A 17,190-nucleotide genomic window follows, 5' to 3' on the forward strand; every position below is an offset into this window, starting at 1 on the left:
AATGATCACTCCACAAATATAAGTGTTTGTGAGGTGAGGGGGGAAAAGAGCTAAGGTTCAAGTCTTTATAAGAGAGCTTCACATACATATATACTTAAATTAGGTTGGAGTAAAATTTTTATCTTGTATAAAAAAAAAAATAGTAATATAATGAATAGCATAGAAGCATAAAGGTCTTGAGATTGAAATGAGTTCATAGTTTGGAACTTTAATTGACAAAATTAAAAACCTAAGACCTAATATGAAACATGATATAAACTTAGGGTCTTTTATATAATTTTTGGTTAAAAAAATAGACTAATATAAATGATTAATAAATTACACATAATAATTTGATATTTGATAGAATTATTTACAAGCATATACAATCTAATCTCAAATCTATACATATATATTATAAAAAAAATATACATATGATATTATAAATATAAAATAGCTCTTTTATTATCAAACCAAGACAACAGTCAGTTTTTGGTGTAGACGGAGATTAAATCCCAGATCTCTTATTTAACTATCAAAGACTTTACCAATTGATTTAACTGGAACCACAAATCAAATATCATACTTGTTTGTTTGTTTGCAAACACGTTATTTTATTTGAGGTTGAACACTCCCTAATAAGTGTAAATAAATGACAACATAATTATAAAAAGTAAATCTAGGATGAACTTGATCTAAACAAATAATAATAATAATAAGAGGGTTGTTGATAATAAATAAAATGATATGGGCAATAAAGATTATTCGTACAAATCTATAAGATATTATTATATTCAAAATTATGGAGGCACCATGAAATTCTTTCGATTTTATTTTATGCCTTTGATGGAATTCTTTGGAGGTATAGAAATCATTAGAAAGTAGGTAATTAATTGGTTTCATTTTCGGTTTCACCCACCCAAAATTATGAAGTAAAAAGGAAGGGGTGGGGAGGGGGGAGAAAACGGACATAAAAGAAGACACTGGAAGCTTATCAACAAAAAAAAAAAAGGAAGAGAAGACGGTGGAGCTGTATTTATTTATTCATTTAACACCGGAAACCAAACGAGCACGACGAGTGTATTGTTTGTAGTTCACCAACCCCAACCCCAAACCCAAAGCTCATTTCATTTTTCTGAGAAATAATCAAAAAGCAAAGGCAATAGTAATTATGGCACTCTCTCTCTCTAATCACTATCACTATCACTCTCTCTTTGCTCCTCCTCGTCTTTCTGTTTCTTCGTCTTCGTCTTCACCAAACTCCTCCAAATCCAAAACCCTAGCCTTTTTTCATCGACCGATTCTAGGTTTTACTCTCACCAACTCATCTCCAGTCACCAACAAATGCAGCAGCAGCCGCTCCTTCAAATCTTATCTCGCTGCCCAAGATTCCGAAGTCCCCACTGTACTACGCTTCTCACTCTTACTTCTACATATTTGTTATTATAAATCTTAACATTGTTTATTTTTCTGATTCAGAATTATTAGTTACTTTTCAAATTATAGGATTTTAATTTTTGCACCCCTAAATTATAGGGTTTAAAAGTGTATTTTCCCCCTCAAAAGTTAATATACTTCTTTTAATAAATTTGCTTTTGAATTTAATCCATGTTTTGACTGCACAAAGCATGTTTTAGTTACTCATTTAACCAATCAAATGCTAGGAGACTGTTGCTACAGATTTAGTTACACACACTTAGTATAAATAGCTATGTTATGCCTTTGTAAAGTATAGTTTTATTGATAATTGAATGAGAGTTAAGTCTTTAGACTTGTGTTTGAGGACGAGGGTTCTTCATCCGCCGAAACAAGTTTTTCTCTTGTCTTGTCTTTTCTTTGGATGCGTTTTATTATGCTGCGTAACTCCTTATTGCCAAGGAGCTCTAGCACAAATGGCACTTTCTCCTCTTATAATTATGGGATGGAAGTGAGGTCATGGATTTAAGACTCCCTGGATGTGTGTGTTATTGAAAAAAAAAAAAAAAACCCCTTTATGGTTCCTTATTGAAAAATATTGTCTGAATAATAGTAGTTTTCATTGGAAGTGTCTTTGTGATTCAGATATAAAAGGTCAAATGGGTATAAGTGATCTTTTGTAATGACTCAATGGATGTGTATAGGTCCTACTAGAGTTGAATGTGCGAAGTCTATTTGAACTCTCACCAAGTTTGACATTGAGGGTTTATTTATTTATGAATCTAATCTAAAGAAGGGCTTTTGAGAGAGAAGGGGGGGGGGGGGGTTCTCAAGCTATTGTTTGAGGAAATGTGAGCATTCTGATTGGAAATGTGTTTGAGGGTGCAATTACACACACACACATATATTATCTTGCTATTTTAATAGCAAAAATGTACTAATGACAGAGAGAAAACAAAATTTCCTTTGCTAGAGAAAGGGAAGGGTACATGTAAAATTTCAAAATTTAACAATGCCAGTAATCCAGTACATGCTATTGGTATGCTTCAGTCATCATATCAAGCATCTCCTTAATTGTATTCCCAATTGCATATTTGATTTATACATTCACATTACCCACCTATCACCCAAGAGCTTATATCTTGGATTCTGTGTTAATACAAAGTCCTAATTTTTCAATTTTGAATATTCAACATTTTGAATTTTACTTTTTCTATTATTTAAATCTGTGTGTTTTTAAATTTGTCATCCATGCTTTATCTCTCTCCTTTTTGACACTAAATAGGATAGTAAGAGTGCAAAAATCTGTTGGAAGTCTCTTATTTTCATTAATCAGCATACATGAATTCAAATCATTATCGTGTTTTAGTTATTTTACTGATATAATTTGTAAACATTTTATCTTTTCCTTACCCAGACAAATGATTTAGAGGAGGCAGGTGAGAATGATGTACAAACATCAGAAAGTGGAGCAGATCAACAACATTTATCCAGTTTAACGACCCTCATAAAAGTTTACAAGGAAGCCATTCTTGCTGGAGATGAAAAGACTATATCTGATATTGAGGCTAGGATACACGTAATAGAAAATGAGAAAAATGAATTGGTCCAGAATGTATTAACTTTATCAACAGAAATTGCTTCTGGGAAGGAGAAATATATCCGCCTACAAGCAGATTTTGACAATTTTAGGAAAAGATCGGAGAAGGAGAGACTTACCATAAGGTCTGATGCCCAAGGAGAAGTTATTGAGAGTCTCTTGCCCATGGTGGACAATTTTGAGAGAGCCAAGCAGCAGCTTAAACTAGAAACAGAAAAGGAACAAAAGATTGATGCAAGTTATCAGGGTATATATAAGCAATTTGTGGAGATAATGAGAAACTTACGTGTGGCTGTTGTAGCCACAGTAGGAAAGCCATTTGATCCCTCAGTAAGTGAAAGCTTTTGCTACTTAAATCAGTTTCATGTTCTCTGTTAAGTATTTATGTTGTCTTTTTGCTTGCTTGTTCATTCTTGTGAACTTTCCTAAGTGTCAAGGATAAGAGATTTTGACATTCACTCCTTACAGAAATCGATGTGAGAGTCTTTTTTTTTTTTTTTTAGTGGGTGCCAAACTTGTAGGATTTTATTGTTAATGTCGTGAGAGGGGTTGAAAGTTCTTGCACCAGATGTGTTGGGAATTAGGGATGAAAAATTCAAACCATGAGGTTGAGGGCTTGAGTGACAAGATACAGAAACAAGGTTCAACATGTCTGTTTGCTAATTTTTTTTGTTGTTAGTTTTTTTTTTGGCTGAATAATAATAAAATTTCATTAAGACAAGAAAGGATACAGGGATAAAAGAATAAAAGATTACAAAAGTGTTCAATTGTGAATAGAATCATGCAACTCCATTAAGCAGGCATAAGTACCCTGGCCTGGCTAAGAGAGATTATGCTCTGGAGTAGCTGGTTCTTAACTTTATTCTAAGCTAGATATAGAGTACACACTGAGAATCCAACATGGAATTTTCTCATGGTCAATTCCTTAAGGATTTATTCAATTTTGATTGGGTTGTTAGGGTCCTGTAGTTTGATTGAATTCATAGTGTAGCTATTCTCATCAAACTGCAAGAGCAGCTTACAAAATGAGGGGTAGCCTTCCCACTACCAAATCCCTCTCCTACAAAGCTAGGACCTCCGCTTACTTGAATGGGGTGAGTTACCATTAGGTTCAATTGTGTAGAATCATCTCATTAAGCAGGCATAAGTACCCTGGCCTGGCTAAGAGAGATTATGCTCTGGAGTAGCTGGTTCTTAACTTTATTCTAAGCTAGATATAGAGTACACACTGAGAATCCAACATGGAATTTTCTCATGGTCAATTCCTTAAGGATTTATTCAATTTTGATTGGGTTGTTAGGGTCCTGTAGTTTGATTGAATTCATAGTGTAGCTATTCTCATCAAACTGCAAGAGCAGCTTACAAAATGAGGGGTAGCCTTCCCACTACCAAATCCCTCTCCTACAAAGCTAGGACCTCCGCTTACCTGAATGGGGTGAGTTACCATTAGGCTGTGATCTCTTTTTCTCCCTCCCTGTAGGGCCAAAACTTAGCATTCTTCGGATCACATGGCTTGATTGAATTCCCAGTGCAATTTTTTTTTTTCTTTTTTTTTTTATAAGTAATTCCCAGTGCATTCCCTTTGTCAAATATGTATAAAATAATCAGTAAGTGTCAAATAGAGTTTGGCATCGACTCAGACACCTTTTTACTTTAGGGGGGAAAAATAAGAACAAAAGTAGGTTGTCCTCTATATCATATCATTCTTATATATTGAAAAATCAATTTTGCTTCTTATTGCTTTAATTTCGTTGTTGTAAGGTGATTATACTACTCTTAACCTGGTAGTTTTCCAAATCATGAACCCAAAATAAGACTGTTTTCAAAGGATGACTGACGCAGTAATTAATGCTTGTAATTTGGAGCAGTCGTTTCTATTTGAATTGATATGCAACTTGACAAATCACCAATACATGCTATCTAATTTTATCTATTGGCTTCCCTTTTTAATTTTTGGTTATAGCTGCATGAAGCCATTGCACGCGAGGAGTCTCAAGAGTTCAAGGAAGGGGTTGTGATTCAAGAATTCCGTCGTGGGTTTCTGCTTGGGGATCGGCTTTTAAGACCAGCTATGGTTAAAGTTTCTGCAGGGCCTGGTAGAAAAAAAGCCCCTGTGGCCACCGAGAAATCCACCGAGCACCCTGCAACAGCTGCAGGGATAGATGAACGATAGTTTTTTAGACAAGATCAAATTGTACCAGTATAGCCACTTTTTTTATAAGCCAGCCTGATCTTTCCATCAGCTTGTGAAGCCTTTTTGAACATTGTTATATTATACTTATCTTATGCCAACACAAATGTAGTCCTTGGCATCCAGGCTTTACAAGTTTGTTTTGATTTGCCACATCCAGGTACTTCACATACTTTTGTTTTCAGAAGGCGGCACTGACTCAATTTGTATCTTCGAGAACATTCATGTGTTGACCTATTATTCTTTATAGGAAAATTTTAATTCACCCTTTCCCATTTTGTTTGTGCTGCCAGCTTTGCTAAAACATTCTATACTTCTCTCAGACTTAGTTTCATATGGACTTTGAATGTTCTCTCTTCATTTTAAGGTGCTCATCCACATGGAGTGGTAAAGGAAGTCTTTTGGGGCAAGGGGGGAAGAAAGAGAAGATAAACATGTGAGTTAAAACCATTCTTTTTGTTTAGGCAATAGGATGGTGAACGGTAGAAGAGTTAGTGCCAAAACATGACCACCGTCTCAGTGTGCAAGCAAGAGAATGGCTCGGACCATTTTCATTCTCAAAACTGGGTCAAAGGAAAAACGTCTGTCACTCTCCCTTTCGCTGCCTAGTAGTTATTTTAAGTTTACAATATCTAGGGCATCTACATTTATAAAGTTAGGCAGGGGCCCTAACAAAGCTCATCACTGTAGGAGCCGATTCCTGCATCCCTGAAGAGACGGTCTGTAGGGGCATACGACCATAACCATTCTCTGTTATCAGGGGGCTAATTCAGCTCTTTAAGTGTAGTCCGCTGATACAACAATCAGGTACATATGGCAATTGTATGATGAATTCAACCAGCACCACCCAAAATACCAGCAATGCATGTGAAATGTTTTAAATCAGCAGTGATCCCAAACCTATTCTCCATCAAAACTAATTATTTCCGTGCCTCTTCTGCTAGACCATCATGAGCACAAGCTGACGGAAGTGCAGAAAAGGTATGGTCAGGTTCAATTCCCATTAACTCCATTTGTTTAAATAAGGCAATGGCATCCTTGTCCATTCCATGAATCAAATAAGCAGAGATCATAGAGTTCCATAGAGAACCATCTTCTACAACTCCAGAGTCAAACACTGATTTAGCCTCCACAATGCTACTGCACTTGGCGTACATGCCAATTAAAGCACTTGCAAGAGAACTGTTCGAATCATCAACAAACTGATTCTTTATGATGTAGCCATGTAGTTCTCTCCCAACTCTAAGAGCTCCCATATCACCACAGGCAGGGAGAAGAATAAAAAATGTAATTGAGCTAGGTTTGAGGCCTTCTAGCAGCATCTCATTGAAAAGTTCAAGAGCCTCTTCTAGCTGTGCATTACTGACGTGGCCAGCAATCAAAATATTCAAACAAATTGTGTTTCTGTTCTCTAATCTCCTGAATACTTGAGTTGCCAAATCCATATTATGACATTTCATGTACATGTCAATCAAGGCACTCGAAACATAGATATTAGACTCAAACCCATTCCTCAATGCATATCCATGGATTTCCTTCCCTTGTTTCAATAAATTTAGATCAGCAGAAGCTGCAAGAGCACCAGTGGTTGTGACAGCATTTGGACTAGTTGCCACGAGCACCTGATTAAGAAAGCAACCATTGGATTGCATGATCTGGAACAATTTCAGAGCTTCATAACTAAGTCCAGATTGTTGAAAACCAGAAATCAAAACATTAAAAGATACTATATCTGGCTTCAAGCCCATCCGGATCATCTCATACAGCATATCATATGTCTCTTTCATTTGCCCATTTCTTGCATTCCCAGCAAGTAGTGTGTTGTAAGTTATCACATCAGGTCTTAAGCCATCCTTTTTCATCAGTCTAAGAAGCTCTAATGCCTCCTTCATTTTTCTCTCATTCACATAAGCTGCAATCATCTCATTCCACATAGCAGTGTTCCTGTTCTCCACCTTGACAAAAACTTTTTCTGCATAATCAATCCTACCACATTTGGCATACATATCAATTAACGATCCTTCCACATGAACATTTCCACAAAGCTCACATTTCAGAGCATATCCATGAACAGCCCTGCCTAAATTCAGATCCTTTAAGCCTGCACAGGCTGGTAGGATACTCGCAATTGTAACAGAATTTGGATCCTCAGGAAAACATAACATATTACTGAATGCATCCAAAGCATCTTTAAAATATCCATTTTGAACGCACCCAGAGATGATTCCATTCCAAGAATTAACCCTCGGCTTGAGCCCTTTTTCTTGCATCTCTTCCAAAGTTAAAAGGGCCAAAGCAATCTCTCCATTCCTTGCCAAGCCGTATACAAGTGCATTCCAAGAAATCAAATCAGGATTCACTCCATTTAACTGCATGGAATGAAAAATCTCCATTGCCTCATCCAAATAGCCTTCATCCATGCAAGCCGAAATAAGGGCAGTCCATGAAACTACATCTCGTTCCTTCATCGAATCAAATACATTTCTTGATAGTCTCAAATCGGCACAATTTGCATACAAGTCAATAAGTGCATTTCCAACAAAAACATCCGACTCCAATTCCTTCCTAATCACATAACCATGAATCATTTTACCACTCCTAAACATTTCCATCGCAGAACATGCTTTAAGAATTGTGGGCACCAAGTATTTATTAGGGAGCATACCCTCATCAATCATCGATCCAAACACTGAAAAAAGTTCTTCCCATTGCTCCAACCGACAAAACGCCCTTATCAACGCGGCATAAGCAGATACTGTTCTTTCAGGAATATTATCAAACACCTTGAGTGCAATTTTTAGAGACTCCTTATTCTTTGAGTACAAAATGGTCAGCTTGTTTCCAATCAAACTATTTGATTCAAAAGCGTTCAGCTTCAAAGCTTGAGCATGGACTTGTCTTATATCAGACAAGCAGTCAGTGTTCAGTAGAGAAAGACAGTGAGCAATGTCAGTGTCATTGATTTCTGAGCTTGAATTAACATGGTTGGTGGTTCTGTTGGCGATTGAAGTAAGATGGGCTTGTGTGTATCTTTGGTTTAAGTCGGTCGTGGCCGTTGGAGGTTGAAGTTTGGAAGTGGGTGTGTGGTGGTGGTGGTGGAAGATGTTGAGCTTATGACTACGAGAGAATGAAATGTCAGGGATGGACTTAGAAGGAAGCAAACTATTCTGTAGAATTGACATGGTAAAGAAAGACATTTTAACACAAACTCAAGTTTCAGTGACTGTCTATATGGTTCCGGCAGTGCTTGTGATGAGAGAGAGAGAGAGCGAGAGTTCCCGCGGCCTAAAATGTTTAAAGCCTTAAACTGTGGGGGGAAAGGTTAAGTGGTTTTAGGAGGAAAATTCCAGTAACCCCAGTTGACTATTGATAAAATCATCCTAGTATTTCACAAAAAAATAAATTTTTTAAAAAAATCATCCAAATATGCTTTTAATCATGTAACTTATTTAATGAATCTTGTAATGTAATTAGTTTAAATAATATACATGGATAATTTTGTAAATTGTCATGTAATGAGTTAAAAGGAAATTTTTCTAAATTGATTTAAAGGAAACTTTATCCAGAGTGTGTTATTTAAGAAGAAAAAATGATTTAGTTTAAAACAAAGCGGTTTTTATTTTATTATTAAGTTTCTCTAAGCTTAGGTTAAAACCAAAAAAATATTTGTGAGGGTACTCAAATATCAGATTTATTTAAAACCTTTTTTTTTTTTTTTTTTTTTTTGGGTTGGGGGGGGGAGGGCGGATACTACCCGTTTGATAACTAAGTTTGAGTCAGGTATTTTGGGTGTTTTTGATATACGTGTGAGTAAAAAAGTGTGTTGAAATGTATGTAAGTGTGTTTGAAATGTGAAAAATATGTGTTGAGTAAGGTTATCAAATGGGCCCAAAAGCTGTAACCTCTGAGCTTTGCCTATTTGTACTTTTGGCTGGGTTAAGAGAGGAAAGCAAATAGGGCAGCTCTTGCTATTGCAAAGCGGACTGAGTAACAATGTTACAGATTGTTTAATGGTGTTTTGCTAACTTCTAAGTAGTATGAAGACTGTTTGCTGTAATTGTTCTTAATGATCTTCCATTTAGAACCAGTTTTCTAAACATAAAATGTTGCCAAAGGGAAAATTATGAAAATCAATTGTATTGTTCCAAACTGACAAGTTTATGACACAAAAAACATTCAGTTGAATAATGGCCTTTGGGAAGGCACCGATTTCTTCTTCACTTGTTTCTAAATTTGATATGGAAGGTCAGAAATTGGGAAAGCCCACTATTTTTAAATACATTTTGTAATAAAGCTGATTTATACATCATGTCTTTCACAAGACCACAAATTTATATACAACTGGAGTATAATAAATCTCCCAATTCCAAGCCTCTAGAAGCTCTGAAGTCAATATCGTCAATGCATAAAATGATCACTTTGTTATTTTTCACCCTCGCTACTATTGAAGCTCCAATCCTAACCCATCAGGACATACCAAGACTCAGAATTTTGATCCCTCTTTCATTCAAAGCTGCCTTTTCTGTTCTGCAATGCCCCATTTATGCCACAGTTAGATTACATAATCCACAAAACCAGAACTTCAAGTACCATGTGGTAAGAATGCATGTATAAGCACACCAATCTTTTATGAACAAACTGATCAATCAGAAAGGGCCATCATAGAAAATAGAGCTATCGTATAGCAATACCAAACCATCAATCTGTTGGCTTCTCTTTACAATTATTTGAAAAATGAAAATACTATTTAATAGATTCATGCCTTGTAATGCAATGCAAACTCAATGACTCCGAACTTCAAGGAATAAACAAGCACCCTCCAAGCTTTCTATCTTTCAGGAAAGAAAGAGGAAACAAAATATATAAGCTATGGAAATAAGAAGATGCAAGGGTATTAAAAAATATAAGGAATTACAAGTCTCCTGTGTCATATAGTCTGCAGAACTAATCATCTCAACGAGATGAACAAATGATCAGTGGGCCAAGTACACTGCAAGAAGACTCAGGTATTTTTTCTTCTTCCTCTTCTTTTTAATTATTTAATTCTTTTTTATGAATAAACTAAATTTTAATCAATAAACATAAGAAATCAAAAGGCAGCAAGCTACACGGAACCCCATTACAACAACTGGACAACCAGACCAACTAACAAAACAAAAGAGCCAACTACTCCTTATCAAAAATAGAAAAAAGGAAACCTCCACAAGCTACATAAAACTCGATTCTTAATGGTATTTCTCACATTCTTCCACTAAGCCAACCTAAACCTCACATCTTGACTAATAACATGAATGATTTCAGCCTCTGAGATCTGAATCTGCCATTGTGAGTCCTTATATTTCAATCAAGCCAGATGTAAAGCACTGCAACCCAGGCCAATTTCCCAATCAGCTTCTGAAAAATCTTTCCTTTTTAGCATTTTCACAGCCTGCTTCTCCTCATTCCAAGAACCAAAGTTTCTATTGAATAGCCTCTTCTTAACACCTCTTTCCAGATTCTATTGGAAAGGGGACATTCAAAAATCAAAATATAAGTGCTCCAAAGACTCGATCCTACTCCTGCAAAAAACGCAGAGGAGATCGCCCTTGTAACCTACAGGTCTCTGTCTAGTAGTAAGCTTATTTCTCAAAGCTAGCCAACACAATAGCATGAGATAATGGTTAAATAAGCAGGAATTCTTTCTTCTTTTTTTATTTGTTTTTTTTTGGGGGGGGGGGGGGGGGTGGGGGGAGAAGGGAAAGGGGGTGGGGGGAACCCTTATTTATGACAGGTAATGTATCAAGTTCCTGTGCTTGATGCTATTTCAAATTCCTTTTCTTTAGCTCTTTACATCCTTTAGTTCTTTATATAAAATTGAAATCCAAAGTGAAGTGAAACCATGAGAGTTTTTTTGATAATTAAAAAAGCAAATTAAACAGAAACCACAAGAGTTATTTGCAGTAACCTAAAATTATGTCAACAACACAATACAAACTTACTAAAATAGCTTTTAGTGTTCAAATTTAGCACCCAAACAACTCCAATCTAGCTTTGATTGTTTTCATAATTAATGAACCCAAGGGCTGTTAGGAACGGAAGGAGATGGAGGAAAAGGAAAGGGGAACCGCATTTAGATTACATTGCCCTTTACTTCCATCTGAAGTCCAAACATACAGTAAGTGATCAATTCAATCCTACTCATTAAGTATGAAAACATCACTTGTTCATTATGGCCAAGCACCAAATAGCTCTAATAGAGGCAACATAAGCATATCATCACCAGATGCATCTTATTATGCATACAGAATGTGAAAAAAGAATCGATCTCATTCTAAATATGCAACAATCACAAAAACTACAATCATATCTTAAGCTCTACATCACCATTCTCTGAACATATGCCTTTCATTATTCACAGTATTCGTTTTCACTTACCTAGAACAAATATACCTGGAATATAATTGTTCTTATGCGCCCTTATATCGAATACAATGATATTAAGGACAATATTTTCAGTTTTCAAAGATATATTCGATCCTTGGCATAAATCAAGGCAGCTACACTATCAATACAAAATCACTTGGTCTTTAGCACCAGCCACAACCCCCAATTTCAAATAATAAGGAATCATGGGGATTATGCAGGTTCACAAACACCATCTTCTTTATGCAGAAAGCAACAAATTAGCAATCAAAGTCAAATCAAAAGGCAATAAAGCCAAAATGAACGCTCCATGACACAGCTTGACATAGAAATTAGAAAGAGATTATGAACCACGAAGAAAAAGCAAAACAAAAAGGACAAAATAAAACTACCATCAAGAAGCTGATGAATTTCGGGCATTCATGCTGTTGTAAATCTTAGATAGCCGCCGTGTAGGAGGTTTTGGCTTGAAAGTTTTTTTCCTCAAACCGAATATCTCTTGCACCAGAGGCACGTGAACCAGAACTAGCTTCCACGCCAACCACCAACCTATACACAAACCCCATTAAAAAAAAATCGAAACTTTAGGTGTAAACAACAATCATAGAGAAAATCTTCACCAACCCAGATCCTAATTTCGCTCAAAAACAACGGAGGTGATGGAAAACCAAATAATTGTGAAGAAAAGAGAATGAGAGATATAGTTACCGAGAGAAATCAATGAAATCACGAATGCGATTGCGAGGATTGGGCGTATAAAGAGTAAAGCAAGGTACTCCCAAGAAGAAAGATAATATTTTGAAGAAGAAGATGAAGATGAGGAGGACTCCATGGCCAAGCTGAACAAGTTTCCGATGAATGACTTTTTGTTGAAGTGAATGTGCCTTTATTCTGATAGTTTGGGCTGTGGACTGTTGGCAAGCTTGAAGTTGAAGTTAGATACATATGGGTCAAGATGGGCTAGAGTTGAGGACTGTCTAATTAGTTGTGGACTCCACATAATTTTTTGGAATTATAATAAACTTCCTAAATTCTATCCCCTAATTTTAAAATGGATAAGGGCTTCCAAAAAAAAAAAAAAAAAAATTAAATGGGTAGCTAAGAATTTAGAAATTCAATGGTGGCTTTATCCTAAGAGTTCATAGAGAATTTTATTCATGTGTGCTGTTTATAAATTTGCTTGATGAAATGTTCGTCTCAAATATATTAATATAATTTGAGGTTAATGCAAATTTTTATGATATCAAATAATTAAAATATATATTTAATTTATTGAAAATCTATTTTTTCCACTTTTTGAGATTTAAAATTCATAATGAAGGTTTTGTATTCAAATGTTAATAGCATACTAATATGTAACATCGTGCATATGCACGGATATATTTATATTTAAAAACAATTGCAATTATATATATATATATATATATAATTTAGAATTTAATTAGATCTAAACTCTTCTATTTTTGCATTCAATAATTTACTTGTCATGAAAATTAAAAAATTAGATGGAACACATGTGCAAAATTGAACTCCAATTAAAATTCAATTTAGAATCTAATTGAATTTAGACTTTTTAATTTTTGCACCTAATAATTCACTTGACACACAAATTAGACCCTAGTTTAGAATTTAATTGGATTTTCTCTTAACTTTGGCTATTAATATATATATATATATGACTTATAAACTTGAATTGTTTTATTTTATACAAAAAATGCTCATAAATGTAAAATCATTCAAAAATTAAATTTTTTATGGTTTACTTATATTGGACTCCTTGTTTTTTACACTAAATTAACTCATTCAACACAAAAATTAAAAAACTTAGATTAAATGAGACACATAGCACAAAATTAAATTCTAATTGAAATCCAATTTTTACATTGAATTAACTCACTTGAAACAAAAATTTAAAAATTTAGATTAGATGGGACACATGGTGTAAAATTAGACTCTAATTTAATTCCAATTTGAAATTTAATTGTATTTTCTCTCAGTTTTACCTATTATATATATATATATATATATTGGTTTCAAATAACTATGCACTTAATTCAAAAAAAGTTTTGATGCGCATTTTTTACAAATACTACTATTAAACTTTTGTAAACAATGCATTCATTTAGAAAAGAGTAATATTTTTATATAACTTACTAACTTTTTTTTTTAGAGAGAGTTTCAACTTACAACTTACTAACTTAGTTCATCAATTGGAGTATTTTCTTCTATTTGTAATTTTTTTTAAAATTGTAGTTATTAAAATGAATACAAGGTTACAAACCATCAACATTTTCACCTTTTTTCTATTTTATTTTTATTTTTATATATTGATTCATATTTTTCAAATAGATACTTTTATATATATACATATATATATATATATATATATATATATATTTTTTTTTTTTAAGACGGACATTTGTACCACTGGCGGCTACACATGGAGTTTAGGGTGGTCATAGGACCACCCTAACTTGGCAAAAAAATTAATTGTTACATATAAATTTAAAAAACTTTATGATTTTATTATCCTTAAAATATATATATGACCACCCTAAAATTTTTTAGGCTCAACATAGATAATTTTTGGACAAAATTTGGCAATAAACTTGATTGTAGACTAAGACTACAACTCCACTCAATATTTTTTTTTTTGAGATATAAATTGTGACAAATTCACCATTGGATTACATTTTCTTCTTATATCCTCTATATTTGCAAAATTTTAAAAATATCAAAAATCAATAGTTATGTCATCAATTATGATGAGTCCATAAAAATTATTAAGGTCGTCTATCTTAATAGACAGTCATTGCATCATTAGTAGGCCATCAAAGATAGATGAGTAATTGCCCAACACATTTAATAACAATCATCAAATGCCTTAAACCCTCTCATCAAGACAAAGAACGTTACAATTAGGGTAATAATCACCCTTATTTATGTCCAACAGCTACCTAAGTCACCAATAAAAGGGACAATCTGTCTCACTTGCTAAGGTACGTCAAAAGTTACAACAAAACACTATCTAAATATGAGAAATATGGGTTGATACTAACTTAAGCATAGAAGGCTCCCCCACCAGGCACAACTCGGTGGTCTCTTCGATCTATCTCTCTTTATCTTGCAGGTCCTACAAGATCGTCTAAAGCTTCGGATTGGACGAGTGACTCAATTGACGATTTTGGCTTCATCAGTTTGGTGCCATCTGTGGGAATCGATTAGCCATTAAGCTCTTCCTATGACAAAGGGTCATTCAGTTCAAATTCATAGACAACGATGCAAGGGCCCATATCCAAGCTTTAAGAGATCACCAAGATGTCATTGACATCGAAATCAAAGCTAAGTGCGACTTGTGGTTGCAAGACCCACCTAGGTCAGTCAATGGCGTAAGAGCCTTATGATCCAATCCATTACCTTCAAGGTACGAGACATAGGATCATTTGAGGGTCTACACCACGTACTGACACAAAGAAACAAATCATGTAATTGGATTTGTGGTGAAAGGGTAATCAAAAGGCTTAGCCTTCTTTAATTCAAGATCCAATAAAGAAGATCCATTTGTCAATTTGGTTTTCAAAGACCAGCACCTCAATATTTCCACACAAAATCACCCTAAGGTGGTTTGCTATATGGCACAGATTGAACATAAGACAGTCACAAACTTTAAAAGACCACGACAAACCTTAACGATATGGCCCAGCTCCTGGGTCTTAAGGTAAGATGAGTTGCCTCTCATCTTATTGAATGGTTTATCCACTTTTACCCTTCATATATCTGCAAAAATGCTCTAGTGTCCGTTCATTTCAGCATGAGATATTTATTTTGTTATTGCAAAAAATAAATAAATAAATGGGTCTAAAAGACTAAAAGTCTAGAACATGATAGTCTCGTCGAGAGCTTAGATAAAGCTACCTGTTGGAAACAAACAAAGAAGTTACTTTGTTAAGTGTCCCTTTGATGGGGTGAGATTTTAGAAGGTGATTGTATATGATCATATAAGCTCTGGCCACCTAAATGAAACGCTATGATGAAATTACCATTATAGTAAATTCATAGGCATTTATAAACCTTCCTTCCTTAGTTGCCTCAAATCCCCATTGTTAAAATTTGCATAAAATATTTATTACCTTACCAAAAATATAATTTTGAGCATTAAAGATGGTAAAGTCAAATTTAATTGCTTTGCCAAATATCAAAATCTCAATCTAGACATTTAATAGCATGGAACCATATTTTATTAGGATTGAAATCCATTTAACAAGAGATTCTTGCTCCCTTTAAATTTGGAATGTGACATGCCTAAATTATGTCTCTGAATTTTAGCAAATGCATATGCACAACTAAATTATTTACATGTGTGAGAAGTTATTTTCTTTTTGATCAACGATATCACATATGTTATACACTAGTGGATGCAAGCAGTGGAACTATGGAAGGAATAATTCTCAACAGAATTGTTTTTAGGAGAAATCCTATAAGCGCATAAATGATTACCAAATTCATGCATAATGTACCTATATTCTTTAAGTTCACAAGTTTTAGAATGAGAACTTATCAAAAAGAAACAGCCAAGAAAGAGATCAAAAAGTCTTAAATGGAAAAGGGGAATACAACCAAAGATTGTGAAAATTCCTTTGACATCACAATGTCGAATCAAGCCCTAGCAGCTTTGAAGCCAATATCAACCTAACAAAGAAGAGCTCGTTGAAAAGGAATCAACTTGAAAGTATACCAAAAATCTAGTACACACATCCAAGTTACTTGTCATGTGCGCAAAGTGGTTCCAAGCCAAGCATGAATGTTCTAACATCCTTGCAAAGGAGGGCTTGGATATTCAATTTCTAAAAAAGTCTCCAAGGCTGAGAGTTAATTAAAACCTTACTCTTCCTCCTATTAACTTTCTAAAACTTAGTTGTCAAGTGTAACATATATAGTTTATATTTAAGGAATTGCATAATCTTTGGCATCATCACTCTAAATACCATAATAATATATGGATGTCAAGAAAGAGAAGCCAAATCCTAAGATGACTATTGGTTGTGCTCAAAAGCGGAAAGTGATAGATTGCGTTATTTAATAATTCATATCTTTTTACCTTTTAATATTTGCAATGTTGTGTATTTTGAAAGTTAAATACCCATTGAGCAAGGTCAAAAAGGAGTATATATATCTACCCTCATATAGATTCAAACAGAACGTGCATGAGGGGTTTAACCAATTGGTTGAATTACCCAAAACACCGGTGAACTACCAAGTTTAATAGTAATCTTATGACAATGGTCAACTACGTGGAAAATAGCCTTATAAAGACTGCTAAATGTGAGCCTACCAAAGAAAAAAAATTTGTAAAAACAAAGAGAAACTTGTCGAGAATAAGAGTGTCCAAAATAATCGACGATCTCTATTGTAGTCTCGACACTTTAAAGAAGCATATAATATAGCTTCATTCTTTATACATCATATAATACTTCTCTGTGATTTATATAGAGTACGCTTTTTTGAATGACATCAATTATTGTGCAACATGCAATTGCCTATTTGTATATTGTCATTCCTAACGAAATGTAACTAGCTCTATCGAAGTGAGTCGTATTAAATG

The 17,190-nt window shown here is 34.4% G+C and overlaps 3 protein-coding genes across 3 annotated transcripts; 1 reads left to right on the forward strand and 2 right to left on the reverse strand.

Annotated features, from left to right (window-relative positions):
• The first annotated feature begins 954 nt into the window (after nt 1–954).
• LOC115971356 (protein GrpE) lies at nt 955–5,459 on the forward strand. The gene is made up of 3 exons (XM_031091227.1): nt 955–1,384; nt 2,813–3,325; nt 4,959–5,459. The coding sequence occupies exons 1-3, from the start codon at nt 1,151–1,153 to the stop codon at nt 5,166–5,168; spliced, it is 957 nt and encodes a 318-aa protein (XP_030947087.1). The 5' UTR covers nt 955–1,150; the 3' UTR covers nt 5,169–5,459.
• LOC115971355 (pentatricopeptide repeat-containing protein At1g19720-like) lies at nt 5,222–8,504 on the reverse strand. Its single transcript, XM_031091225.1, has one exon. The coding sequence runs from the start codon at nt 8,381–8,383 to the stop codon at nt 6,107–6,109; it is 2,277 nt and encodes a 758-aa protein (XP_030947085.1). The 5' UTR covers nt 8,384–8,504; the 3' UTR covers nt 5,222–6,106.
• An 857-nt stretch (nt 8,505–9,361) lies between these two features.
• LOC115972089 lies at nt 9,362–12,524 on the reverse strand. Its single transcript, XM_031092237.1, has 3 exons — nt 12,297–12,524; nt 11,981–12,137; nt 9,362–9,713 (listed from the first exon to the last, which is right to left on the reverse strand). Exons 1-2 carry the CDS (start codon nt 12,418–12,420, stop codon nt 11,983–11,985), a joined length of 279 nt encoding a protein of 92 aa, XP_030948097.1. The 5' UTR covers nt 12,421–12,524; the 3' UTR covers nt 9,362–9,713; nt 11,981–11,982.
• Between the last annotated feature and the right edge of the window lie 4,666 nt (nt 12,525–17,190).

This window comes from Quercus lobata, chromosome 12, assembly GCF_001633185.2.
Source record: "Quercus lobata isolate SW786 chromosome 12, ValleyOak3.0 Primary Assembly, whole genome shotgun sequence".
NCBI classification, from domain to species: domain Eukaryota; kingdom Viridiplantae; phylum Streptophyta; class Magnoliopsida; order Fagales; family Fagaceae; genus Quercus; species Quercus lobata.

Excerpts from the sequence above, each read along its gene's own strand:
- LOC115972089 (XM_031092237.1), bottom strand. The coding sequence starts at position 12,420 with ATGGAGTCCTCCTCATCTTCATCTTCTTCTTCAAAATATTATCTTTCT. Across the intron at positions 12,138-12,296 it reads GATTTCATTGATTTCTCTCG|GTTGGTGGTTGGCGTGGAAG; the intron begins GTAACTATATCT and ends GTTTGTGTATAG.
- LOC115971355 (XM_031091225.1), bottom strand. The coding sequence starts at position 8,383 with ATGTCTTTCTTTACCATGTCAATTCTACAGAATAGTTTGCTTCCTTCT.
- LOC115971356 (XM_031091227.1), top strand. The coding sequence starts at position 1,151 with ATGGCACTCTCTCTCTCTAATCACTATCACTATCACTCTCTCTTTGCT. Across the intron at positions 1,385-2,812 it reads AAGATTCCGAAGTCCCCACT|ACAAATGATTTAGAGGAGGC; the intron begins GTACTACGCTTC and ends TTCCTTACCCAG. Across the intron at positions 3,326-4,958 it reads GAAAGCCATTTGATCCCTCA|CTGCATGAAGCCATTGCACG; the intron begins GTAAGTGAAAGC and ends TTTTGGTTATAG.